The 27901-nt window shown below is 43.4% G+C and overlaps 1 protein-coding gene across 1 annotated transcript in view; it reads left to right on the top strand.

Annotated features, from left to right (window-relative positions):
• The window catches only part of LOC103177279, a 37237-nt gene extending 17685 nt beyond the window's left edge, over nt 1–19552 (top strand). The window contains exon 3 of the mRNA XM_042340016.1: nt 19187–19552. Within this exon, the coding sequence (XP_042195950.1) occupies nt 19187–19274 (88 nt within the window). The 3' untranslated portion in view covers nt 19275–19552. The remainder of the gene's footprint in view (nt 1–19186) is intronic.
• The last annotated feature ends 8349 nt before the right edge of the window (nt 19553–27901 follow it).

Genomic DNA, 27901 nt, shown 5'->3' with positions numbered 1-27901 from the left:
AACAAACAGATTAAAACTATAGGCATATATTTCCTGAACATGTAGTTATGTTTAAAATACTAAAATGTTAATGTGAATAGTAGAGCACATGCCAAGAATTGGTTGCAGGAGTTCAGTTTAGGCTGCAGGTGACGCACGCGCTATTTTCTGCTCGCACCGCTTCCACCATCCCAACACTCCCCACCATCCCAACACTCCCCACCATCCCAACACTCCCCACCATTCCCACAATCCCAGTGCCGTACATGTGCATCCGGAGCTGCTCCGCCTACAGTAACAGCGTCGAGCAAACAGCGCAAGAGGCCTGGGGCCTAGCACACTGTGTATACAGATGTGTAGCGGGGCCAAGCATACTTTCGATCTCCCTGCTTCCCCCCCCCCCCCACCCACTGCCCTCCACACTCTCAGACCCTGATCCTCAGCTCGGGTCTGAAACTCTGACTGTCCAGCACCTTGGGACGTCCTCCTAACGTGAAAGTCGCTATACACATGTAATTTTGTTGTTGTATACAGGTGTGTAGCGGGGTCTAGCACACTGTGTGTACAGGTTTGTAGCGGAGATGGCATTCATAGTCGATTCCACGGAAAAAGTGTGGCTGCACTTTTCTATTGGCAGAGCTAATAACCCTCTCTTGATCCTGCTGTCGATTGCCCTTTGTGTAAAGAAATATTTCTCAGTGTCTGTCTTGAAAATGCATCCAAAACACAGATTAATTGGCTCCTTAGCTCATCTATGTTTATGGAACGTTGCTGGCTGGTGAAGATTAATTGCTATATTTGTGTATGTAACAACAGTAAAAGTAAAAGTAATTTATGGGGTAGAGAACTTTGAGGTGAATCAATGGGATAATGTATTTGATGGGATAAAACTGCTCTGTAAAAGGCTTCTTCTAAAACATAGAAGGTAGTGAACTTGGAGTCATAAAGATAAATAAATCAAAGTTGGTTGAATTTAGCAAGACCCCAGCCAAGAGTGTCTTATGACTTTAGCCTTGGGTCCATTGTCTTAAAATTTAAGATTGCTCAGTAATGTTGAAAATTCTTAAAATCAGCCTTAATTTGGGCTGAAACCTAAAATGAATTTAAGAACTTTTCGAAATGGTCCACAATTTTAAAGACATTGTCTTAATGCTAAAACCATGAGGAATCTCTAAGATCTATATCTGAGATGTACTCACTTTCAATAAGTAATCCAATCTCTACTCGTGAGTTACTAGTTAACAGAACCCATGCTGTAGTAACCATTTTTCTCTTCACTGCAAGTCAGCCCTAACCAGAGTGCTGAGTTTGGCTTAATGCTTGTTTGTTCAGCTGTTGAATTCAAGTTGGTTGTTGTATGTCTGTTGTGAATCAAGCAGGGATAGAGAATGGCTGTCAGTTTGATTCACTCCTTCTGAAAGGTTCTGTTTATTGGCCAATCGTGGGTATGCATGTATGTATGTGTGGTTATGTCTATGTATGTGCGTGTTGGGGAATTTTAGAAAGAGAGGAGAGGATTTCTGAATATGCCAGTTTGACAGGTGTTACAAGAGCACTGAATACCTTTCAGACCTCAGAGAGCAACGAGGTGCTTTCTGAAGAATTACTTGCAGAGGATTCTATTTGATCATATGTGGACGCAATCGATCACTGGAACAATCCGTGCTTTGGTAGAAGACCTCAAACAATCCCCAGGAGTGAGTAATTCTCCCTCACTGTTACAGGACTGGCTATCCTCAATCACAGCTAGTTTAAGTCTGGGGCTGTGCTTTCCTAATGTTACAGGACAGATCCTATCACTTTAGAAGAAATTTTAATATTAAATAATTCTTGCATTTGATATAGCACCTTATCACATCGTTGAAATGTCCCAAAGCGCTATATACAGTATACTGTGAAGTATATACTGAATTGACTGTATATTTTGTGGGAAAAATGCACTCTCAGAGCAATCCCCACACACATCGCTTGAAGAGAGAGGAAATGGTTCGGAGAGAGTGAAGTGTGCGCGAGATCCCATTGATGCCCTTGGGACGTCCTCCCGATGTGAAAGGCGCTATACAAATGCAATCTTGTTACTGTTGTTGCTGTGGATGCAGTGCTTAACGCGGGAGAAGAAATGCTCTAGTAACAGGCACTGACATCAGCAAAATAACAAGCTGATGACAAGCGGGTCAGCCTCCCTTCCAGCGGGTATTAATCAGGCTGGTCTCTGTTACCTTACCTGCTGACAGCTGTTTGCTGAGTCAACATCTCGGACAAGCTCTGTTTTCACCTTCCTCTTCCTCTTCAAGCTAATATCATCCTAAAGAAAGGCAATTTCCTTCCCTCCAACTCTCCTGAAGTCTCTGATTTGCACTGTCTACACTATAACTCTCCAGTAACTGGGTGTGATGGCAATAATTTATTTCATGGAATGAAATGTCTATGGGGAGGGTCACAGCCATGACCACCGGCTCACCTGACATCAAAACAAATGCACCTCCTGGATAGTGTATCAAGAACAGGGACCCTGCTTATTTTTATCCTCTCCTCTAGCCCAAGGAGACTGAGGCACCACTATTCGCTCAAAAGCTTAACTCACAGAACTCATTATAGACAGGGATCGAGCTGGAACCTGTGGATTTGTATAGTTCAGTTTCACACTCATCAGTGACTGTCTCAAGATGCCAATATTCAAATGGCATCCATGAGCCACATTGCCACAGAGGCAGTGGAATGGGACTTTGATACCCAGCAATTTATTCATTCTTTCTGTTCCAAATCCTGTCTAAAAATCAACTCCAGCTGGGCTGAGTGATGAGCGTAGGTGTGTCGTCTTTCCTTGTGAAAGGTTCCTATAGGTTGCACTGTACAGTAGTGGTAACATAAGTAAGCTCTGTTCTGATGTAATTGGGGGTAAAAGCATCCATTCCCTCACATCTGGCACTGTCTGCCTCTCTATGGCTCCATGTCATCACAGTCCACCCTATGGCAAAAGGGAACATTTTATTCACATCTGATTACTGACTGTTTCAGTGTCAACAGCACCTGAGCAGTTTAAATAGAATGAGTTGGCAGTGCAGAGGGCAGATTGTATGGCTGATGGAGGAATTGGATTTCATCAAATAATGTCCAGAAGTCATAAAAAGTCTGCAAGGCCTGAAAAAGGACTTGCAGGTACTGAGTGATGCCTGTGTATGTGCACTGTCCTGTTTGTTTACTTGCAGGACTTCTTATTTAAATAATCCATGTAATATGTTTTGGCAGCTTATCCTATGTGAAAATCAATCCACGACTGTTTGTGGGACACTGCTGTGCGCAATTGGCTGCCGGTTTTCGCCCACAAATATATAGTCAATTCACTTTACAGCATATTCTGTGAAGCACTTTGACACATCTCAAAGACTTGATAAGGCGCTATATCAAATGCAAGGATTATTAAAATCATAGAATCATAGAATTATATAGCACAGAAAGAGGCCATTCGGCCCATCTCGTCTGTTCTGGCTCTATGAAAAGAGCTACCCAAATCAATCCCACTCTCTCCCCATAGCCCTGCAAACTTGTCCTCCCCAAATAACTATCTACTTCTCTCTTAAAAGTTGTTATCGAATCAGCTTCACCACCCTTTCAGGCAATGTATTCCAGATCCAAACAACTCGCTGTGTGAAAACATTTCTCCTCACCTCCCCTCTGTTTCTTTTAACGACTATTTTAAATCGGTGTCCTCAGGTTACCGAACCACCCGCCAGTGGAAATAGTTTTTCCCTGTTCACCCTTTCGAAACCCCTCATAATTTAGAAAATTTCTATTAAGTCTCCTCTTAACCTTCCAAGGAGAATAATCCTAGCTTCTCTTGCCTCTCCTGATAACTGAAGTCCCTCATTCCTGGTACCATTCTGGTAAATCTCCTTTGCATCCTCTCCATGCCTTGACATCCTCCCTCAAGTGTGGTGCCCAGAACTGAACACAGTACTCTAGCTGAGGCCTAACCAGTGTTTTAAAAAGGATTTTTGTATTCTATGCCCTTATTTGTAAAGCCTAGTATCCCGTATGCTTTTTTTATGCAGAAACTTAAAAAAAATGCACGAAAGGGGGACTCCAACCTTATAGTTATATATAATATAGTTAATAGTTATATAACTTTGTGACTTGGAATTTTTTACGTAACTTCCATATTACAGTGTACTATCTGCATGAAACAGTGCTGCAAACTTTATTCAGTTATGTTACGGGCACGCTTAAAGCAATGACGAAAATTAGCTCAAAACCCATCATCCTGTCACACATCTTTGATGTTGTTGCATTGAAAGTGTCATGTGAGTCCTTTTTATTCTCCTTCCCTCCACAAAATAAGAGTTGACAAGGAGATTGAAGTCAGAGTCTTTTGAAGTATCATAGTTTACTGTACTTTGTAATTCTAACACCAGGCTGGGAACCCTGACCATGGGTGTCCGTTGGAGGAACAAAAGGCTGCTTCCCCGGACGCTTTAAGGAAAAGGAGAAAGAAGGGATGCAGCCAGGACACTAACCTAGATAGAGATTACAGGCCACAATGGAATTTTCGGAAAGAATTTTCGCACAGCTGTCACCAATGGTGTTATCCTGCTCAGAATGTGCTACACAGGAAGCAATAGCAAACTGGATTTCTCTCTTTCAAGGCACTGGGTAGGAGAGCTGTATTCAGCACTCAGTTATTGATATTAAAATATTTCCGTGGGTTGGAGGCCCCATTTAGTGCATTTTTGATAAATTTCTGCATTGACAATCCATCATTGACTTAAGTAGGTTTCAATTATGTGTAACAAGTAGCAGTTTTAGAAATCAACTAAAGGGGCCTGCTTTCAATTTGGATCTGTGTGAGGTGAAGCTGGGTCGAGCCTAATGGTGACAGCTCTTAGTGAAAAGGATGATTTGGTCTTGTTCCTTCTTTCAGTTTCCACTACATCTCACAAGATCACAAGATTGATTCAGATGAAGAATACAATTGATTCTCATCCTTCCAGAAAACCTAATTCTCATCCCCCCATTACTATATCAAGCTTAAGTGAACCCAGAATTCTGGTCTCAATGATTCTTCCTGCTTGCCCATTTCAGTTGTTAATTACCTTCCAGACATAATTCTCAGCACCCTATACAAATTGGGCTGCGAGAAGCATTAAGGGCAGGTTCTGAGTGTTTTGTGAGAACTGGAATGCCAAAGGAATAGCTTTACAACTGCAAGACTTTAACCTGTACCCAAATAACTCCGGAACATTGGCTGGTCTGACAGAGGAGACACAGTGGTTCCGCACAGTCTGTAAAGTGAAAGTGTGAAAACATCAGCTAGCAACAGGTTTGGGTTCAGCTACAATCGGTTGACAATTCCCCAAATAAAATTTGTCATTCACTTCATAGCTATTCGTGGAACATTGCTGTGCGCAATTGGCTGCCGTGTTTGCCCACAAATATACAGTCAATTCACTTTACAGTATATTCTGTGAAGCGCTTTAGGACGTCTAGAAGACGTGAAAAGTGCTATATCAAATACAAGGATTATTATTATTATTAAGGTAAATCCTGCAAAGCGTTTTGAGGCATCCTCCTGACATGAAAGGCGCTGTATCAAACACATGATTATTATTAAATTATTATCATTGCCCCCCTTTCAAAAGAAAATCAAAAGCACACTGCCACTTAATTCACCACACAGATTTACACAAAAAGAATACAGATAAAACAATCTTGGACTTGGTATCATAGGCCCGGGCATTCATGAAGCTAACCCCCAACAAGAGACCCCAGCTTTAGTTAAGAGGAGAAGGTTGGAGGAGTAAATCGTTTTTAAAGTACTGTATTGCTTGTTGCTAAGAATGAAGTCCTTGGATTGCCCGGACAATTCTATTCTGATTGGCGTCATGTCATGAATTTTTTCTTTAAGAATCTGAATTTTTTAAAAAAAAAATAATTTAAGACTGCATATCAGTGGCCTGAAATTTCCATGATATTGGCCTCAAGGTGATTTTCTTCAGATTTGAGGAATTCTAAACTTCACTCTTATTTTAGGAGGCCATTTTGTTTTGAGAACTAGTGTCCAACTTAAAACTGAATTTCAACATTTTCCAAAATTCCACACAATTCCAGAGGTTAAGAATATGAGAAAGTTCACCTTTGGAGAGTGTGTTTTTAAATCAAGTTCCCTGTCCTTTTGTGACATAGCTGTACAACTTAATAACCAACAATAGTCTTTTCCTTTTCCTTCTTCCTCCTTCTTTTCCTTATCTACATGCTCCCTCTGGGCGAGGTCATCCGCAGACACGGGGGAAACTTCCACAAGTATGCGGATGACACACAAAGCTACTTTGCCTCCTCCAGTATCGACTCCAGGTCCGCCGATATTCTATCATCTTGTCTGGCAGACATCAGGGCCTGGATGAGTGCAAATTTCCTGCAGTTGAATGTGGACAAGGCGGAAGCTATATTCTTTGGCTCCTGTCAATGTCTTCACTCCTGCGGATCTGAACTTCTCAACCTCCCTGGGTTCTCTCTCAGACTCACCGAATCAGAGTGCAATCTAGGCCTAGCTTAACCCAAATACAGCCAAAACCCTTGTGCATGCGATTGTCACCTCCCGCCTAGATTACTCAAACGCACTCCTCGCCAGTCTTCCCAGCTCCACTATTCAAAAAACACTGCTAATTTAGAACTCTTGCTGCCCGAATACTTACTCGGACCAAAATCCGTGCCCACATCTCACCAGTTCTGGCCAGGCTCCACTGTCTCCTGATCACCGAACGGATCGACTTCAAGATCCTCACATTCATTTTCAAATCCCTTCACTCCCTGGTACCCCCCTACCTCTCCGATCTCCTCACTCCCCAATTCACCACCCAGCACCTCCGCTCGACTGGCACCAGCCTCCTGCTTGTCCCTTGCGCCCTCCATTCCACCATTGGATGCCGCCTATTCAGCCACTATACCCCGAAACTCAGGAACACTCTCCCTCAATCCCTCCGCGTTGCCCCCCCTCTCCCTTTTTTCAAGTCCCACCTGAAAACCTTCCTTTTCGACCGTACTTACAGTCACCTCCCCTCCCCACCCCCCCACCCCCAGGCTTGGAGTCAGGCTCCGCCACTGTTAAGCACTCTGAGACGCTACTCTGCATGGTGGTGCTAAATAAGTGCAAGTTGTTGTTGTAGTCTGAACTCCTATGATGGCTGAGCAAGCTTATCAATGAGTCTTTGGCCATCCAGATGTCCAGGCACATTGTCAGGTTTTCTCAATGTTTTTCTGTCACCTTGAGCAGTAGTTGGGCCACTGTAACAGACAATGCTCCTGTCCTAATCCAGATTGCCCTCCAGGAAGATGGATGTCAGTTGAGATCAGGATTGGATTTAGCTGTGATAGTCTTGATGACATTCTCAAGACCCAAACATGAGTAATGGCAACTTGAGTCAGGCCCTGGAAGGCGACCAGAGCCTGTGAAACTCTATCCTCATTGAAAGAAAAAAAGAGCCTTCAAAAGAGGAGGGAAGAAGCTTCGCCAAGAGAAAATAAACAATGAGAGGAACCTGATGGTTCTGGTTCCTGAAAATCCATCTATAGTTTGTGCCTTAAAATGTAAGATCACACAATTATGGAAAATTCTTAAATTTAGTCGGAATTTGGAGGTTGTTTTCCAGCAGCACTTAAAAAGATCTGACTTCCAAAGTAAGCGTGAATTTACGAATTTTCCACAACTTGGCGCGAGCGTAAAGTTTCAAGACAAAATGGTCTTCCAGGCTAACTCTAGATGGAATGTCAGGCCTCTGGTGTTTTGGCATCGTTCTCGTTATAACACTGACATCAACAGGCCGTGAGATACTGTGCCTCACCACAGCGAGCCTCTACCTGGAGATAGCTTCCGATTCCTTGGGAACAATTGAACAACTCTTGTGTCCTGTGCTGCTCACTGAAACATGGTGTCTTAATCCATGTACCAATCCTTGCCTCCCAGTACCCGCCCTTCCGCCAACTCTCTTCTCTGCCACCCAACAATCAAAGGACGCTTTCCGCAATAGCGTTACTGATAGATTGAGCAAAGGCCCCAGCTGTGCCTGATCACTTGGCCCCACTCCAAGTCCCCTTCTGGAACCTCTTATCTGTCAACGCTGAGAGCCTGTGGAGAATGTTGGGTTCAAACTTCATGAGGGAACTTCAAAGTGTTATGGAGGTCAGGCAGGCGATGAGTAATAATATTTGCTTCACTCGTTGATTTTTAAAATCTGTTAAAAGAGCATGACATAACATTTCAAAAATAAGGGTTCTTTTATTCATTTTGTCTCCACCTTTTACTTTTTCGTTCATTATTTTCTCACAGTGGTAAATCTTTGTGTTTACATTTTCAACCTGATTCGATTTCCTTGAGGATACACAATACATCCTTCCCCCACTCCCTCCCCCTTCCCCCCCCCCTCCCCCCCACACCACCATCGCCATAACATCCCCTCTCCATGAGATTTTCTCCCCCTGAATGAGGTTCCTCCCCGCCTCCCAAATCCCTCAGTATGATCCTCTCGGTTCTCATCTCTTGATCTCTTGTTCACTTTATTCAGCCTGAGATCACTCTTTGTCCAATCGACTAGAGAGGAGAGGAGGAAGGGCATAAGGATATGGAACATCACATGCTCAATATTTCTTCAATTTACATGTTTATATTAATGGTATTTTTTAAAATGAAAACATTTCGTCTTCAATGAAATTGGATGGTGTGGTGCATTAGCATGCTAACCTTTCACCTCTGGAAAATTGTTTTTTTTTTGGTCAGCTGGGTGTCTGACATATGTGGAAACCCATCACCATGCTTAAGAGTAACCAAACCAAACTGAGAATTCCACACCTATACATGGAAATTCCCGAGATATTTATTGGAATGGAATGCACACTCTCTCCCTGCTTACCTAATTCTGGAGAGTATAATTGGGGTAACTACTGGAGTCTAACCAGTTAAAACCGATAGCTTGCCATTGAAATCACTGTCTGGCAAGCTTTCCTGCTGCCTGCTCAGCTAGGACGACCCTACCTATTAGAGCTTTAGCTGGCAGGGTTAACAGGAGCTGAGTGTCCAGTCTGCCTTTCCAAGTCCTGCTGATAAGCCAGGCTGGCTGGTCTGGCTCCCTGGAATACTACAGCCCGGCTTAGAACCTGGAACACCGAGACCACTACAGAGGTTTGGCTTGATTCTGACATTTTGTTGCCAAACATGTCACATTGGAGCCAACTCAGTTCAACTCAAAGGAGACCCTGCTTACCTCACCTCAGGAGGAATGGTTTTGTGGGCAGCCCAAACTGATGGGATGGATATCTCCTCTCTGCTGGTTGTCAGGTGATTATGGGTTTGAAGCTATGCCACTCACTCTCTGGATTCATCAGATAATATAACAGTAATTGTTGCATTTGATATAATGCCTTATCATGTCATTGAAATGACTCAAAGCACTTCATAGGATACACTGTAAAGTGCAGTGACTGTGAATTTTGCAGCCGAAAACACAGCATTGTCCCACAAACAGCTTTGGAGTGAGTGACCAATTTTATTTGGGGGATTGTTAGCTAGGACACTAGGAGAGAGAAACTCCTTTCTCTTATAATAACATTAAGCTGTTATTTCTGCAGTCGTGCCGCTCTGCAGGAATTGCCCTCATGTGGCAGATTGGACTTGGAGATTCACAGAATCATAGAATTATACAGCATAGAAGGAGGCCATTTGGCCCATCGTGTCTGTGCTGGCACTTTGAAAAGAGCTATCTAATTCAATCCCACTCCCCCGCTCTCTCCCCATAGCCCTGCAAACTTGTCCGCCTCCAAATAATTAGCTACTTCTCTCTTAAAAGCTGTGATCAAATTGACTTCCACCACCCTTTCAGGCAATGCATTCCAGATCCGAACAACTCGCTGTGCAAAAAAATTTCTGCTCATCTCCCCTCTGTTTCTTTAAACAACTATTTTAAATTGGTGTCCTCGGGTTACCAACCCACCCGACAGTGAAAATAGTTTCTCCTTGTTCACTCTATCGAGTCCCCTCATAATTTAGAAAACTTCTATTAGGTCTCCTCTTAACCTTCTCTGCTGCAAGGAGAATAATCCCAACTTCCCTACCTCTCCTGATAACTGAAGTCCCTCATTCCTGGTACCATCCTGGTAAATCTCCTTTGCACCCTCTCCAATGTCTTGACATCCTTCCTAAAGTGTGATGCCCAGAACTGAACACAGTCTCTAGCTGAGGCCTAACCAGTGTTTTATAAAGGTTAATCATAACTTCAACAGCAACAAAAAAATTATATATTATTTATAGAGCACCTTTCATGTAGAGAGGAGGTCCCAAGGCACTGGACAGTCTCTGACTCCTAGTCAGGACCCGAGCATGGGGGAGGGGTGCGGTAGGGGTGAGGGAAGGCAGAGAGGCGGGAGGGCGACTGAAGGCATGATCAAAGAGGACCGGCCTTGAAAAGGCAAGAGAAGAAGCGAGACGAAGGGACCGTGGGATAGAGTTCCAGAGTGCGGGGGCAAAGAGGCTGAAAGCCTGGGCCACCGATGGTAGGGCGGGTCGGGCAGAAGACATGGAGCAGGCCAGAGCCCACTGAACAGAGGGAACGGGCAGGTTGGTATGGAGTCAGCAGATCAGAGAGGTAGGATGGGGCAAGGCTATGGATGGTCTTGAAAGTGAGGACAAGGACAAATGAGGGATGGGGAGCCAATGGAGTCAGGCGAGGGTGGGAATCACGGAGCCTGGTGCACGAGAGTACACGAGCTGCAGAGTTTTGGATGATCTGCAGCTTGTGGAGGAAAGAGTTGGGAAGGCCGGTGAGGAGGGAGTTTCCATAAACAAGCCTTGATGTGACGAATGCGTGGGTGAGGGTTTCAGCAGCCTGAACGGTGAGGCAATGGCGGAGTTTGGCAATGTTGCAGAGGTGGTGGTAGGCAGTGCCGTTCATGGAGCTTCCTGACTTTTGTATTCTATGCCCCTATTTATAAAGCCTAGTATCCCGAATGCATTTAACAGCTTTATCGACCTGTCCTGGAACCTTCAAAGCTTTACGTACATGAACCCCCAGGTCTCTCTGTTCCTTCACCTCCTTTAAGACTGTACTGTCAGCTTATATTACCACTCTTCATTCTTCCTCCTAATCACTTCGCATTTCTCCACATTAAACTTCATCTGCCACGTGTCTGCCCATTTTACCAATCTGTCTATGTCCATTTGCAGTCTGCTACTATCCTCCTCACTGTTTACTGCTTTTCTTAGCTTAGTATCCTCTGCAAACTTGGAGATTGTACTCCCTATATAGATACGTACTCATTTATATAGATCAAATACGGCAGTGGTCCTAATACTGATCGCTGGGGGGACACCACTGCACATTTCCCTCCAGTCAGAAAAGTCAACAATTCACCACCACTGCTTTCTGTCTCCCAGCCAGTTCTGTATCCGTGCTGTAAACCACAGCAACTGCACTACTTTCATCCACCCTCTCCGTTACTTCATATAAAAACTATCAGGTTTGTTAGACATGATTTGCCTTTAACAAATCGGTGTTGGCTGTCCTTTATTAATTCATATTTTTCTAAGTGAAAATTTATTTTGTCCCAGATTATAGTCTCTAGAAGTTTCCCCACTACCGACATTAAGATGACTGGCCTGTAGTTCCCAGGTTTATCTTTCTGCCCCTTTTTGTGCAGGGGAGTAACATTTGCAACCCTCCTGTTCTCTGGCACCACCGTGGTGTCCAAGGAGGATTGAAAGATTGTGGCCAGAGCCTCCATTATTTCCTCCCTTACTTCCCTCAGTAACCTAGGATGCATCCCGTCTGGACTGGGTGACTTATCTACCTTGAACAACGACAACCTTTTTAACACCTCCCCTCGGTTTATTATCTTATCCAATTTCTCTACGCTCTCCTCTGATACTGTGGCATTGGCTCCATCCTCTTCTTTTGATGTAAAGTCTTCATTCAGTACATCAGCCATGCCCTCTGCCTCCACAGGAAGATTTCCTCTTTGGTCCCTAATTGGACCCACCCTTCCTTTGACTAAACTTTTATTCTTTATATGCTTATAAAATACCTTAGGGTTCCCTTTTATGTTACCCGCTAATCTTTTCTCATACAATCTCTTTGTTCCTCTTAGTTCCTTTTTCAGTTCTACTCTGTATTTTCTATATTCTATTTGATTATCTCCTGTATTTTGGACCTGACATTTATTAGATATCTCCTTTTTCTGTTTTATTTTAAGCCCAATTTCCTTATTCATCCAGGGAGGTTTGGATGCCCTCCTTTCCCCTTTGTGGCAATGTATTTGTTCTGTCCCCGAACTATCTCCTCCTTGAAGGCTTCCCATTACTCGTTAGCTCTTTTACCTGCCAATCTTTCTTTCCAGTCCACCTTGTCTAGGTCCTTTTTTAACTGACTGAAATTAGCCCTCTTCCAGTTGAGTATCTTCATCTTTGATTGTTCCTTGTCCCTTTCCATAAGTACTCTAAACCTAATGATGTTGTGATCACTGTTGTCCAGATGCTCTCCTACTGAAACCTGCTCCACTTCATTCCCCAGAATTAGATCCAGCATTGCTTCCCTCCTTGTTGGGCTGGAAACATACTGATCCAGAAAGTTATCCTGCACACATTTCAGGAATCCTTCCCCTCCTTGCCCTTTGCGCTGTTGTTTTGCCAGTCTATGTTAGGATCATTGAAGTCCCCCATTTATCACTACTCTATTGGTTTTGCATCTTTCTGAAATCTGTTTGTAGATTTGCTCGTCTATCTTCTTCCCACTGTTTGGTGGTCTATAATATACACCTAACAGAGTAACAGCTCCTTTTCTATCCTTAACTCTAACCAAATAGATTCTGCTTTTGACCCTCTAGCATATCGACCCTTTCCAGGGCCTAACCATGTCTTCATCAATATTGCCACCACCCCTCCTTTTTTTCCTTCCCTATCCCTCCTAAGTATATTGTAGCCAGGCATATTCAGCTCCCATTCCTGCCCTTGTTTGAGCCATTATTGCCTCCATTATTGCCACTACATCATAACCCAATGTGGCAACTTGAGCCGCAGCTCACAATCTTATTTGTCACACTCCATGCATTTACGAACATGCACTCCAAGACCAATTTAGTCTGTTCAGCATTTCTCCCCCATCTAATTTCTCCTTTTTCTGGATTACTCCTTTTTATATTGCTATTCGTCTCTCCCAGCCCTCTATGTAACTTGTTTGTCCTCTCTAATGCTACATCCTCATTCCCTTCCCCCCCTTGAAATTAGTTTAAACCCTTCCCCACAGCACTAGTTAACCTCCTTGTGAATACATTGGTCCCAGCTCTACTCAGGTGTACAGGCCCCACCTGCCCCAGAACTGGTCCCAATGATCCAGGAACCTGAAACCCTCCTTTTGGCACCATTTCTCCAGCCTTGCATTCATGTGTTTGATCCTCCTGATTTGATACTCACTTACACGAGGCACTGGGAGTAATCTAGACATGTTTTATATTATTTTAATACAACTTATATATTTTATAATTATGCACCTCTTTCCCCCTCTGCACCAAATTCCCACTCTCACCAAATTCCTTAACAGAATTCTCACACCGTTCCACCTCACTCAGTTTCCTCCTCACACTGCTGGGCTATCTGCTCCCACAGTAGGATCCTGCACTAGGAGTGCGGCACTTCCAGTTATCAGCAGGAGTCATTATTTATTCACAGTCCATCTTCATCCCTATTTCTCTTTAGAGTCTAGAGCAGTGTCAGCCCAGGTATAATTGTGTCTATGCCATGTCTATTAAACATCCCATAATTCAGCATAAATTAGCACAAAGAGAGAAAGAGCACACAGATGGTTAATGTGAGAAATGGAAATGTGACCTCGATCCAGCAAAACATTCCTCTGAAGGTGGATTTAAGGCACCTTCTTAAGACAGAAGAGAGTGAATTTTACTCTATATGTAATCTGTGTTTTATCTGACATGGGAATGCTGGGTAGGACAGTTTAAAAGGAGGCTTAGTCTATATCTGGACTGTTCAATCTAAACCATCCCCTGGTGCTCTGAGCAGTTTATTATTTGGATGTCTGTGAATTAAGGGAACAAAATAACTCCTCAGAGACTCATAGTGCGAACATTTATTACTTTGTAAATTAACATTTCTTGCATTTTATCAAGATGACATCTCAAAGTGCTTCACAGGATATACGGTAAATTGTAGTGACTGTATTTTCTAGGCATTCAAAATACTTGCATATGGTTCCATAATTCACACTTCACCGCTAATATCATACTTTATATTAGATTGTATATAATTGTATTCAGTTGTATATAATATAAATGAACAGCTATATTATTATTATATCTGGTGAATAGATGTGACAAGCGCCAATCACAAACTATCCTGAGGAGATCCAATTCTGGTGTTGATCGGTACCCCACTGAGCTGATAATAATCCTTGCATTTGATATCATGGTTACACACAGTAATGTCCCACAAACAGCTATGAAAGGAATGACAAATTTTATTTGGGGGGATTGTTGTGTAGCATTCCAGGAGAAACTCCCATCTCTTTTCAAATAGGTGCAATGGGATCTTTAAGATCCGCCTGAACAGGTTTAGCTTCTCATCTAAAGGACTGCATCATTGACAATGCTTCATGCTCCTAGAGTGTAAGTTTAGACTGAGCTCGAAGTCCCGAATTGGGTGTAAACCCACAACCTTCTGACTAAGACAGAGTGCTACCGACTGAACCAGGCTGACATCTAGATGCAGTATCTAGTTATAAAAAACACAATTAAACTGAATCCTGTTTGAAACAAGAAACCAGAGATTTCTCTTGGTCGTACACTTTGGCTTAAAATTTGAGAATGTGCGAAACATTGGAAAATACTTAAATTCGGTCTCAATTTGGAATGCGATGTTCCGCAGTTCCTTTAAGATACTGAGAAAAACAGGTTTACAGATCAACGCTGAATTTCTAGAATTTTCCAAAATGCTGCACTGCTATAAATGTTAAAATCGGGGTCTAAGGCTAAGACCATGAGAGATTTCGAGCTTCAATGAACATTGAGCAATTCAAGGCAGATGCAAGGCTTTGGCTGGCCTCTGTCCAGCTGGTCTTTTTCAGTGGCAGAATGTGGAGACTGAGTGGACAAACAGTGAAGTCGGGGGCAGAAACTGAGGAAGAATGCAGAGATCTCTCTGGAGCTGACCCACTGGCCTCTGCCTAATTAGTTTGGGTTGGAGTAAAGAGACAGGGATGACTGCAGAGAACGGAACTCACCATACCAGGGGGAGCAGGTTAACTAATTAAAGGAGTGGTATCCTTTTATTTAGTTTTCCTTTAGAAACATAATTACTTTCTCTCATGTACTATCCAAAGTTATTGTTTTTTTTAAAAAAAGGATTGAGGTGGATGACTTTTAGCTTTGTCGGAGAAGCTGGGTAGTTTTCTGTTTATTTTAACATTGACTCTCTTTGCCACATGGGTTCGGTTGTGATGCATCTCCACATCTGAATGATCTGTCCACACCTAATGCCATGGGGTGATGAATAGCCACTTGGGGGAGACACCAAAGGGTTGCTGGCACCTGTGGAACTCTGAAAAGCAGAGCGGAACGTGGGGGAGGGGGGACTCAATGCAAAAGTCACAATGTAAAAAAACATAGACTCAGCAAAGCCTTCTGCCATTGTTTCTCACCGTTTTCTTGCTCTCTCCTTCTGCTGCCTCTTGTCTCCCTCCTACTATCTGTTACTTCTATCCCTCTTTGTTAGTTCACCAGTTCTCTGGTGTTGCTTTATCTCTCTGCTACTTCCCTTTGCGCATGCGCTCTCTCTCTCTCTCTTTTCCCCCCTCCCTCCCTACTGCCTTTCAGGCTGTCTACCTATCTCTCTTTATATGCCTGTTCCTGCTGGCTATTTCGCTGTCCATCTCTCTCGCTCTCTGAGCTGTTGGTCTATCTCTTTCTCATTGCTATCTCATTCGCTTTATTTCTGGTCTCACCCTATGTCTGCTACCTTTTCTGCTCCATTCAGTCTGCTATTTCCCCATCCCTGCCTCTTCCCAACTACTCTAGTTCTTTGCTTCCTCCAACTTTACTACTTTTTGACTTTCCTGCATTCTTTCCCTCGGTTTCCCTCTCTTGCACCACCCCACACACCCCCCCCACACCCCGTCTTCCTCCAGAATTTGCTGCACTGACCATGAGGGAACCCTCGCGCACTCTTCGCCAAACCAGACCTGAAAGAATCTCTGAGACTATCAGAGAAAATTACAATCTGTGTATTTGATATCATGCCTTATATCATCAAGATGTCTCAAAGTGCTTCACAGGATGTGCTGTAAAGTGGTGTAACTGTATTTTTGTAGGCGAAAGTGGCAGCCAATTTGCACACAACAATATCCCACAAACAGCCATGCAGTGAATGACCAATTTTATTAGGGGGATTGTTGGCCAGGATACTTGGCGATACTTATTCTCTTTTCGAATAGTGCCATGGGATCTTTGGCATCCATCTGAACAGGCAGCGGGACCTTAGTGTAGAGTCTCATATGAAGGATAGCACCTCCGACAATGCAGCAATTGGGGTGTGTGCATAGACTATATGGGTTCCATGTCCCAACATGGTACTTGAACTTACAACCTTCTGACTCAGTCAAGAGTGCTGGCTGACAAACAAAATATATAATGTCTGTACAATTTGCTTCCAAGTTCTAAGGTGTGTGGCGAATAAGCTCTCTGCTTCTGCTGCCTCTTTTCTCCCTCCTCTGCTATTTCTGTCCCTTTTTGTTAGGTCACCAGTTCTCTGGTGTTGCTTTATCTCTCTGCTAGTTCATGTGCTGTTTACAGGAAGAATGTGAGGAAAACTGAAAGGAAAGATGATGGCAATAAGGCTTTTCGTTTTGACAGCTGGGTGTCTGACACATGTGGATGCCTATCATGTGGGCCAATAGAAAATTGCATAAATTTTTACCAAAAATCTCAGGGAAATTTGCCAAATTTTGAGGGCAATTGCGGGGAGTTGATTGATGTCATTAAGAGATATATTTCATCTCCAAACTACANTTTTTTCCACATTATTGAAAAAGACTAAACATGAAGAAACAATACATATTAGATTTCTTTAAGAGAACTATGTGGCCTACTCAGGGGGGGAAACACTAGCACAGGCTCAAAGGGCCGAATGGTCGGTTTCCACCCCGCACTACATTTGTTCTGACTGCGGGGCTCCAGGGGGTCCACCACCGCACACAGAGAGAGAGAGAGAGAGAAAGAGAGACACACACACACGCACGTACCAGGCACAGGGCTTTGGCATGTTGGGTTAACAGGAATAATAATCGCTATTCCCAGTGACCAGACTGCCCCGTCAAGTCTTACTGATGAACCAGGCTGGCTTGTATGAAATCAGCAGTGCCCTGGAGTACTGCCAGCCATGGGTTGCTATCTTGGGGGCGAGCAAACCTAGGCAGCGAATCCCTAATATTGATTGTGCAAATATTGAAAACACAAAGAATTAGAAGAAATATTATGCTTGGATCATGATGATGGATTTAAGTGTTATGCCTGGCCTGGGACCTTTGAATCATGAGAGAAAAGTGGAAATGATTTGATACATCGGAATTTCATTCTGGAATTATGCAGGAATTATACTTGGATCTGTTTATTCGACATAGGTCCGAAGAAATAAATAGCTTTGAAAAGCAGGGTGGGGGTAGAGGGGGGGAGGCAAAATGATAAATAAATTCTCCTTTAAGAATTTTTTTTCTGTTTTGCTTTCTGAGAGTTCTCCATGACCTCCATTTCCAAAACAATCAAATCTAAGTCTTCAATTAAGGAGGAAAGCGAAAGTTTGCTGCAGAAATTTCATAACCTTATTATTTGCAGCAAACCTAGCTTTTGACCATGAAAAAAATTCTATTGTCCTAACCCCATCATCACCTCCTTCCCCTTCCCGCAGCCCACATCTCTTCCTCACCTTCTCCTCCCAAAGGACGGCAAATTTGGAGGCTACATTTATTTTCACAATTGATTCACTTCATGTCTGAAATAGGCCCTGGTACAAAACAGGAAATGATTTGAATGGATGCAATGAGCCCAGAAGCTTCCAAGGTACACACTTGCCAGCGCTCTGGCACAGAACATTCCGGCATAAATGCAGAACAGGGATTCCCTGGAGACAAATCCGAATTTGCAAACGAAAGGAATGAAGCAGGAGAGAGAGAAGCACAGCTCCACAAAATCCCCAATATACACTTTTAAAGCTGAAATCCATTACTGTACCGTATCATGTGATGTTTTCACTTCCTGTTAACCTCTGACCTGCTGAATAAATAACTGTGCACGGTGGCTTGGCTCAGCAAATGCTGTGAATAGCACTTTATTGGACAGGATAATGTATCACTAGTGTGGAAAAATGTTACAATTTATTTTTCCAAAGAAAGAGTCGGGTGAGTCAGTCAAACGTGAATGTTGACCTTTCACCACTAAGACGTGGGATCACATCCAGATCAGATAGAAGGTCTCCTCTGACTGGGAAAGGGTGGTGCTGCGCAAGGTGGACACTCATCCTTTAACTAGTGGTTCAAGGAATTAAGGTCTATCCATTCACTCACTTTGAAGTTGCATAGTCCCACAGTCCCCAGTCTGTGCCCCTTTCACATCTACAATCTAAAGTTCAAATTTAAGCCATGGGGAGGAAATGAAGATATCCCTCTCTTTCCTCGCTTTCATTCTCCCTTTCACATTGGGATTCAGCACTACCCTGCATCGCATTATAGTAATCCTTGCATTTGATATAGCGCTATTCAGATCCTGAAGACATCTCAAAGGCCTTCAAAGGACTTATTGCAAAGTGCAGTGCAGCACCCAGCTATGTCTCACAGACATGAAGTGAATGACTAATTTTGTAGGAAAAATTTATTATTATAAATGACAGAATCGTCATCTTGTAGCCAACTCAGTCCCAAATAAACACTTTGTATCCCTGCCTTCCCTTCCAAAGGAGAAAGGAAATAATTCCAGAGGAGGGGAAAGAAGCAATCTGTTCTTGAATGAGTTTGATGTATATATCAGATGACACTGTAGGTTTATTAGGAAGCTATTCTTTCCTCTTCCCCATCCCCCTGTTCAAGTCAATAACCCCAAAGTGTTTACTTGTACAATGCACTTACGCAGTTAATCAATGTTAATCAGTTTCTTAATTCTTGCAACAAATCTCCAGGTCCTCCCAAGATCTCCAGGCGGGTGGTCAGCAGACAGTCCGTGAAGCTCGGGCGGACGATCAGGCTGCCATGTCCAGTCGAAGGTGACCCTCCGCCTCTGACCATGTGGATCAAAGATGGACGCACCATTCACAGCGGTTGGACCAGGTTCCGAGTCCTTCAGCACGGTCTCAAGATCAAGGAGGTGGAGGCAGAGGACTCGGGGGTCTATGTTTGCAGGGCAACTAACGGGTTCGGCAGCATCCATCTTAACTACACTCTCATCATCATCAGTAAGTGGCCAGCCCATAGCAAGACCGACAGACCTTTTCAATTCTCCTCCAGCCAATCTCTTCTATAATAATAATCCTTGCATTTGATATCGAGCCTGGTCAAGTCGTTGAGACGTCTCAAAGCACTTTACAAAATATACTGTAAAGTGTAGTGACTGTATTTTGTGGGAAAATCGCGGCAGCCAATTGCGCACAGCAGTGTCTCACAAACAATCTCCAAAATGTTTTCTGAGAAGGGTATCATAATGAAAGGCACAAAAGGTGGAATTAGAGGGGAATACACTCCAGTCCCATGTTTTGGGTCCTTAAAATCAGACAATGTGTTATAATAGGTATATGAAAACAAAATGGCTGCCAGTCAAACTAATGGGTCAACAGGTTTCCACTTACATCACTTCTGGCTTGCAGTGCTGTCTGGCTGGAAGGTAGAAGTGCACCACACTTCCAGGGTAGTCCACAGCCTAACTATAAATGGACTTGCAACAATGTGCATAATCCAAGCCATTTCCCATTGAATTTGTTCTAATAACAAGTAAAAGTCACTTTACACTGGAGATCAGAGTGATTATGGAATCAGCCAACATATCATTACCCATTTCCCTTTTTAAATTTCCTCAGCAGAAAGCATTAAATCACAGTGGGATACAATGTCAAGACCACCGACTATCAAATATCTCCCCCACATGACTATTATCCCTGTGTAAGTTTTCATTGAGTGTTGGCGAGACTATTGCCCGATTCTCTCTCTGTACCCAATATCCGCACACTCGCTTCATTGTCAATCAGGAGCAATCGCCCTAGCCATATATTGCCTCCCTAACCATTGAGGCCAATTGCAAGGACATGTCCCAATTGGGATCAGCTAACTTAGCACTGGCCAGAGATAAAACTTGGGATCTTCCCAGTCTGTATAGCTCAGCTGCTCAGAGTCACTTACTAAATCAATGGGATGAGTGAAAGGGGAAAGGAGAATGTGTCGGATAGATTTATGTGATGCAAGGATGAGCTCCAGGAAAGGGTTAATGAACTTTGCACTTGACAAAAATGTATCTTTCCAACCCCAAGTAGGGAGGGGAAGAAGGGATTTATTCGTAGTTAAAGTCCAGTAAATCCGAGGTTATAGATGTGGTATTGTTTTAGAAACATTTTAACATTTTAAAACAACAAAATACATTGTATACTTGACTGATTTACCATCTCCTGATGTGATGTTTGTGCAATATCCCCCCTGCCTTGATTGACGGCTTCCAGTCCCCATCCTCTCTATTCCTGCAACGTCCCCAGAGCCAAATTCAATGGGAAATGACTGGGACATTGTTGAGAACTCTGCAGGCTTTCAAAAGGAATACACTAGGGAGGGCTGAGGGAAACCTGCATTGCACGTTTTTCCTCTAGTAATTGAGCTACAGTAACACTCATTTCTGACTCCTATTTTTGCATTCACTGATTCCATGGCTGCAATTCAGAATCATTGCAATTCCCTTTCCTTAGCTCAATTTTTCATGCACTGCACCAATGTTTGATATCAGAGTCCAGCTATCAGAGTATATGAGCCTGTGAGGTCACTCAATCTGAAGAGATCTGTGGAATGAACTGGCTATGAGTTAAAATGGATTAGCACCAGTACTTCAATGGGCATTAGAATAATAATTGCATTTGATATAGTGCTTTTCAAGTAATGAGGACATCTCAAAGCAATTCACCTACTGTGTATTTTGTAGCCGAACGCGGCATTGCTCTACAAACATAGAATTATAGAATCGTACAGCACAAAAAGAGGCCATTCGGTCCATCGAGTCTGTGCCGGCTCTTTGAATAGAGCAATGTAATGTCAATCTCACTCCCCAGCCCTTTCCCCATAACCCTGCAAACCCGTCCTCCTCAAGTACCCATCCACCGCGTTTTTAAAAGTAGTTATCGAATCGGCCTCGACCACCCTTTCAGGCAATGCATTCCAGATTCGAACAACTCGCTGCTTGAAAAAATGTCTTCTCACCTCCCCTCCGCTTCTTTTAGATACTATTTTGAATCTGTGACCTCGAGTCACCGACACACCCACCAGTGGAAAGAGTTTTTCCCTTTCTAACCTATCAAATCCCCTCATGACTTTGAAGACCTCTATTAGGTCTCCTCATAAACAGCCATGAAGTGAATGATCAGAGGCCTTTGAGAAACACTGCACTATACATGCTGGACTCGATAAATGTCCCGTAAGGTACATAGAGTAACGGCCAGTCTGTAATATAGAGCTGCCTTAATATAGAGTCTTACTTTAGTGGCTGGCTCAGGGGCTGCCTGCACTTGGCATCAATATTTTCCATGTCATCCCCTATCAGTTTCAAACTCAGTAAACTTCAGCATTGAAGGCAAAAAAAACCCATCATGGCAGCTATGCAGCTGGCCTCAATGAACCAATTTCAGCATGGGTGCAATTCAGCTTTTTTGCTCTCTCCAATTTCTTTCCACTCCTGAACTTGTTTTGACTCATTTCCTTCTGCTGGAATACAGTTCCATGGGCACTGTCCATTACTTTGTCCAAGTGGCTATCATTCCTGTGCAAGGCCTTTTTTTTCCATAGAAATTTAGTGTATCCAAATATTTTTTCTAATTCTCTCGTAGCTGGTGTGTGCCTCTCTGCTCCTCATCTGGTTTCCTTTTGCTGGGATGTGGTTTCACAGTCACCCTCCTGGAACCTGCCAAGTGATCATTGTTCATATATAAACTTTGGCTGTGAATGTCAGCCGACCTCTTATGTTCTGGTCTGTTAGCAGCAGCTCTGTCCATTACACCATCAAGGCTAAACCTCTGTGCGAAGCTTGACTGTGAGTTTCAACTGGTATCGCAGCTGATTCTGATCCAGGCCTAATCCAGTTTCCATTCATATGGACCTTTTACCAAAGGGTCTCTGGATAACAATCTGGAAACCTTGGCTGTTATTCCTCCCCTTATCCCAGGGACTTTGAGGCCAATTCTATGATCCGATGCACCCCTCCACCCACCAGTGAGATCTGCTGGTTAGGCATCAGGGCTCCGAAATTCCACCTTGACTTAACCTGTAAAATATTTTGTCATAAAATCAACGACCTTACAGAATTGTTGAAAGTTCGTCAATTCAATCTTAATTTGGATGCCAGTTGTATTTAAGGACTGTGAAACACTGGAAAATTTAGACCAAACATAAAAATAATAATAATCCCTGCATTTGATATAGCACCTTATCAGATCTTCAAGACATTTCAAAGCGCTTCACAGAATATACTGTAAAGTGAATTGACTGTATATTTTGTGGGTGAAATGCTGCAGCCCATTGCACACAGCAGTGTCCCACAAACATTTGTGGGATTGAATGACCAAATTATTCATTTCTTTTTTTAAAAAATCTTTTTTTTACCCCCGGCAAAACGATCTGCCAATCAACTAACAAACAGGGTCCTATTTGCTGCTAGCTAAACAGAAATGAGTGGAAACTTGCCTAACTTTTCACCCTGCACAGGAATCGAACACATGTCTTCTCGTTTGCGAGGCAAGTGCTCTAACCACTAAGCTACAGGTCTCCAGAACTTTGTCATTAATTCTGAAACTTGAAGACAAAATGGCCTTACAGATGAAGACTTGATGGAATTTCGGAACTTTGCCCAGGGGAGTTGGGTGGGGGGCGTTGAGCCTGTGACCTTCCCAGTTAGCATGGCTCAGCTACTTAATGCATAAACCCACAGAGGAATCAGGCAGCCTATGGTGCAATGAAATCTTAGCATATTCGTATTAACAAGCCCCTCGAAGGTAATGAAGTGCTCAGTCCAGTGGTGGAAATTCATATGGTAATGAATTCTTCACATCGCCTACTGCTTTAGGCGGTGGAAAGTAAACAGCAAGTTTGACATTAACTCTATGAATCAGATGGAAATGTTTGAAGGTCAGGGAAAGAAAAAGTTCCTAGATTTGGACAAGGCTCCATCCTTTATAATAATAATCCTTGCATTTGATATAGCACTTTTCACGTCAGGAGGACGTCCCAAAGCGCTTCACAGAACACACTGTAAAGTGAATTGACTGTATATTTGTGGGCGAACGCACCACTGGTCTGTGTGTGATGAGCAAAGTACAGTAGTATCTGGGAAAATCTGCAGTACAAGAGAAAAGAGGTGGAGAATGAAGGAATGAAGGAGGGCGGTGAATAGAGTAATAAGAATAAGAATAATCCTTGCATTTGATATAACGCCTTATCAATTCATTGCACAGCAGTGTCCCACAAACAGTCGTGGATTGAGTGACCAAATAATTATTTTTTTTTGGAAGGAATTATTACCCCTGGAAAAGCAATCCACCAGTCGACTAACAACCAGGTTCCTACTTACTGCTAGAGGTGTGTGGAGAAAGGAAACTTGCCTAAGGTTTCATCTTGTCCAGGAATCAAACCTGGATCCTCTTGCTTGCGAGACAAGTGCTCTAACCAGTATACTACAGGATCCCACAAATGTGAGAGCTCTCAGAGCATTCTGTGTGAAATGGACTATGCTCTGCAGGTAGTGAATTTAATACAGTTCCGTGCTCCTGTGAGAAATAGCTATAAATTCCTTGTGCTGAGGGAGGGGGAAAGCGAAAGCACTTGTTATTTCTGTGCCTTTCACACCTGCTGTTGTGTTTGTTGAACGTGGCTGCTCCTGTCCACTGGAGCATTCGGCAGTACAAATGACTAAAGTTTCCTTCAGGCAACACAGAGAGCTCCTCACACTCTGTTGTTTGCTGTGCCTGTGACTCAGTCAGCTTATTTATACTATTAACTTTCACTCTGAATGTTAAAATAAAAAATCTGTGTCTCATGTACCTTTTGAACCCTGGACGCATTTCCATCACTCGAAGATTGGCATGGTGGTTTGGGGACGGTGGGTTTATGGGAGGAGGTATGTGTTAATCTCAGTAAAAGGTGGGTAGAACTCAAAAGGAAATTAGTAACGTTTTTAATAATGACTTTGACAGTCTTAAATTGGCAAAACTAGCACCAGGAAGCACACTTAATTCAAGGCAGAGTCTCCCTTAAGGTCTTGCATCAGCCATTTGGAATGAATGATTAGTTTATCAGCAGCCCTGGTTGCACTCTGCTGGATGCAAGGCTCCAATTACCAACGCGTGGCAGGTGTCTATTCTGCAATTTGTCCAGGCCTAATAGAGGTCAAGGCCTGAAGGGACACGGTTATTCTGACTAAAGGAATGCCTGTCTCAAGGTTAACTGGCCTCCCAGGGCTGGTAAGAGACAAGAAAGGTTTTGTAGCCCTCAGTGCTGAGAGGCCTCAGGCGTATGATCCATTTACTTGGCTTTAATTCATGCAGGTAAAAAGGGGCTAAGTGTTTTTTGTTGTCTACCGGAATTGGAAGACAAATAAATAATAAGGCTTTGCTGAAAGACGATCTTTTTGACTAGGTTTGGCTGAAAGACGCTGGTTTGCTTACTGTGAAAATAAGTTGCTGGAAAAGAACACATGACACCCAGCCACCTCCTCCCAATCATTACCTGCTTAAGATACCATTCCAGTCCCGCTACCAGAATGAAAGAGCAACTTTTGTCCTCGATAGGATGATCCGGGGATTGATTCACCGTAACATACAGAGGTCATTGCAAAAAGAATCCAGAAACCTAGGGAAATGGAAGTGATTTTCTTCTCTTTTCTTTTCGTAATGATAAAGTCTTTAATATCTTTACAAATTGTCCCTGGCATTTTGAGTGATCTCAGTGTTACTATAAGTCTTTCAAGTGGTCTGCTTTCCTCCCTCTCCATAATTTTTTTAAGTCTCTTACCTACCATACCACCAACACGCCGAATCCAAATCCATATCTTTGTCATGTCAAGGGTTGATTTCTACATGCCCTCCTAATTGGTCTTCATAGCTCAACCCTAAATATCCTTCATATTATCCAGAACTCCACAGCTTTTATCCTTTCACAACATCACAAGATTGGTTTGGATAAATAAGACCCTTTGGCCCATCTGATCTCATCCCTCCAGATTACCTACCCTGCTGTCCTCCCATCATAGCATCAAGCTACTTTTTAAATGAGTCTCATGTCTTGGCATGTTTCCCACACTAGGCTCTACCAGCCCATCACCCGATCCATGGCAGGGTCGCCTGACTCCAAGTTCCCCAGTGGATTGAAATTAGAATCTCTGGTCTTGCTTTCAAATGCTTCCATGACCTTGCTTCTCCCCTCCCCCTTCTTTTATAATCTTCTGCAGTCCCACTCTGTCAACCATTCCCTCCTCTCTACAAAGTCAGGACTGATTCATCCTCCGTCTGTCTGCCCATCATTAGCAGGTGAACTTTCATTCACTTTGTCTCTGTCCTATGGACCTCTCTCCCTAAATCCCTTTGCCCCTTCTGTTTTTTAAAACCCTTCTTAAAAATGTACCTCTCTGATAGTCCTTTGGTCAACTCACTCCTATCCCCTCCCCTACCTTCTACTGTGCTCGGGTCATAGGTACTTCAGGCCTGTGTAATAATTGTGACTGCCATATAATGTGTTGAAGGGTTTGTTCTTGTCCTGTTTAGTGGGCTCCCTAAATAGGTCTGATCCATGCTCCCGTGGTTATAGTGGAGCACCAAGTCCCAGTGCTCCCAGGTATTCCTCAAACATTCATTCTCACACCCTCCCACTGGCCAGCTACAGAGCGGCTTTGGGCAGGTCTCCACTGTTGAACATAGTACAGGGAATATCAAAAGTAATAGCAATTATTGTGGTTATCTCTTGAGGTAAGGGACTGGATGCATCTTAGGTTACTGAGGGAAGTAAGGGAGGAATTAACGGAGGCTCTGGCCACAATCTTTCAATCCTCCCTGGACAGTAGGGTAGTGCCAGAAAATTGGAGGTTTGCAAATGTTACTCCCCTGTACAAAAAGGGGGAGAAGGATAAACCCACGAACTACAGGCCAGTCAGCTTAACATCAGTAGTCAGGAAACTTCAAGAGATGATAATCCGGGACAAAATAAATTTTCACTTAGAAAAATATGGGTTAATAAAGGACAGCCAACATGGATTTGTTAAAGGCAAATCGTGTCTAACAAACCTGATAGAGTTTTTTTGATGAAGTAACGGAGAGGGTGGATGAAGGTAGTGCAGTTGATGTAGTTCATATGGATTTTCAAAAGGCTTTTGATAAAGTGTCACATAATAGACATGTTAGAAAAATTGAAGCCCATGGTATTAAAGGGACAGTGGCAGTATGGATACAAAAGAGGCTGGGGGACAGAAAGCAGAGAGTAGTGGTTAAGGGGAGATTTAATAGAGGTGTTCAGAATTACGAGGGGATTCAAAAAGGTGAACAAGGAGAAACTGTTTCCACGGTCAGGTGGGTCAGTAACCAGAGAACATAGATTTAAAATAGTTGGCAAAAGAACCAGAGAAGAGGTGGGAGAAATGTTTTCACACGGCGAGTTGTTTGGATCTGGAATGCATTGCCTGAAAGGGTGGTGGAAGCCGATTCGATAACAATTTTCAAGAGAACAGTAGATAGATATTTGGGAAGGATACATTTTCAGGGCTATGGGGAGAGCATGGGGTAGTGGGATTAATTTGGATAGCTCTTTCAAAGTGCCAGCATGACACGATGGGCCGAATGGCCTCCTTCTGTGCTGTATAATTCTATGAATCTATGATTCTTTGTGGGTTTGCTGACTAAATTGTCCAGCAATTCCAATTCCTGGTGAAAATGATCCTAAATTGGCTCCCTATCTCCATATGTAACCCACCACCTGCTCCCTTGACCCCATCCCCTCTCCTCACCTCACAACTCCACCTCCTTGCCCCCTATTAACAGAACTTGTTAACCTCTCCCTGTCCACTGGCACCGTACCCTTCCGCCTAAAGACAGCCGTCATCATCCCTACCCTCAAAAAACCTTCACTTGACCCGTCTCTGCTCTCCAACTACCACCTTATTTCAAACCTTCCTTTTCTTTCTAAGTTCATGAAACGAGTCATCACTTCCTAGCTTCGCTCTTTCCTCTTTCCCCAGCATTCTCTCCATGAACCCCTCCAATCTGGGTTTCGTGCTGCTCACAGCACAGAGACAGCCCTGATCAAGGTGACAAATGGCATTCCGTCCATCTGCGACCAGGGCTCTCTCTGTCTCCTTGTCCTTCTCAACCACTCTGCCGCTTTCGATACCGTCGACCACTCTATTCTTTTCTGCCACCTCTTCTAACCTCCACCTCAATGGTCCCAATGCTACCTTTCCCACGGTCTGCACTTAGTGGCCACTAACGGCTTCTCCTCTAGCCCCCGCATTGCCACGTGTGGTGTCCCTCAGGGCTCTGTCCTCGGTCCTTATCCTCTTCAATGTATACATGCTCCTGCTCGGTGATGTCATCTGCAGGCATGGGGTCAATTACCACATGTATGCAGATGACACCCAACTCTATCTCGCCTCCTCCATCAACTCGAAGACCATT

The sequence above is a fragment of the Callorhinchus milii genome, unplaced genomic scaffold (assembly GCF_018977255.1).
Source record: "Callorhinchus milii isolate IMCB2004 unplaced genomic scaffold, IMCB_Cmil_1.0 Scaffold13, whole genome shotgun sequence".
NCBI classification, from domain to species: domain Eukaryota; kingdom Metazoa; phylum Chordata; class Chondrichthyes; order Chimaeriformes; family Callorhinchidae; genus Callorhinchus; species Callorhinchus milii.
The sequence above is the reverse complement of the archived record's forward strand: the minus strand, read 5'-3'. Positions and strand labels throughout refer to the sequence as shown.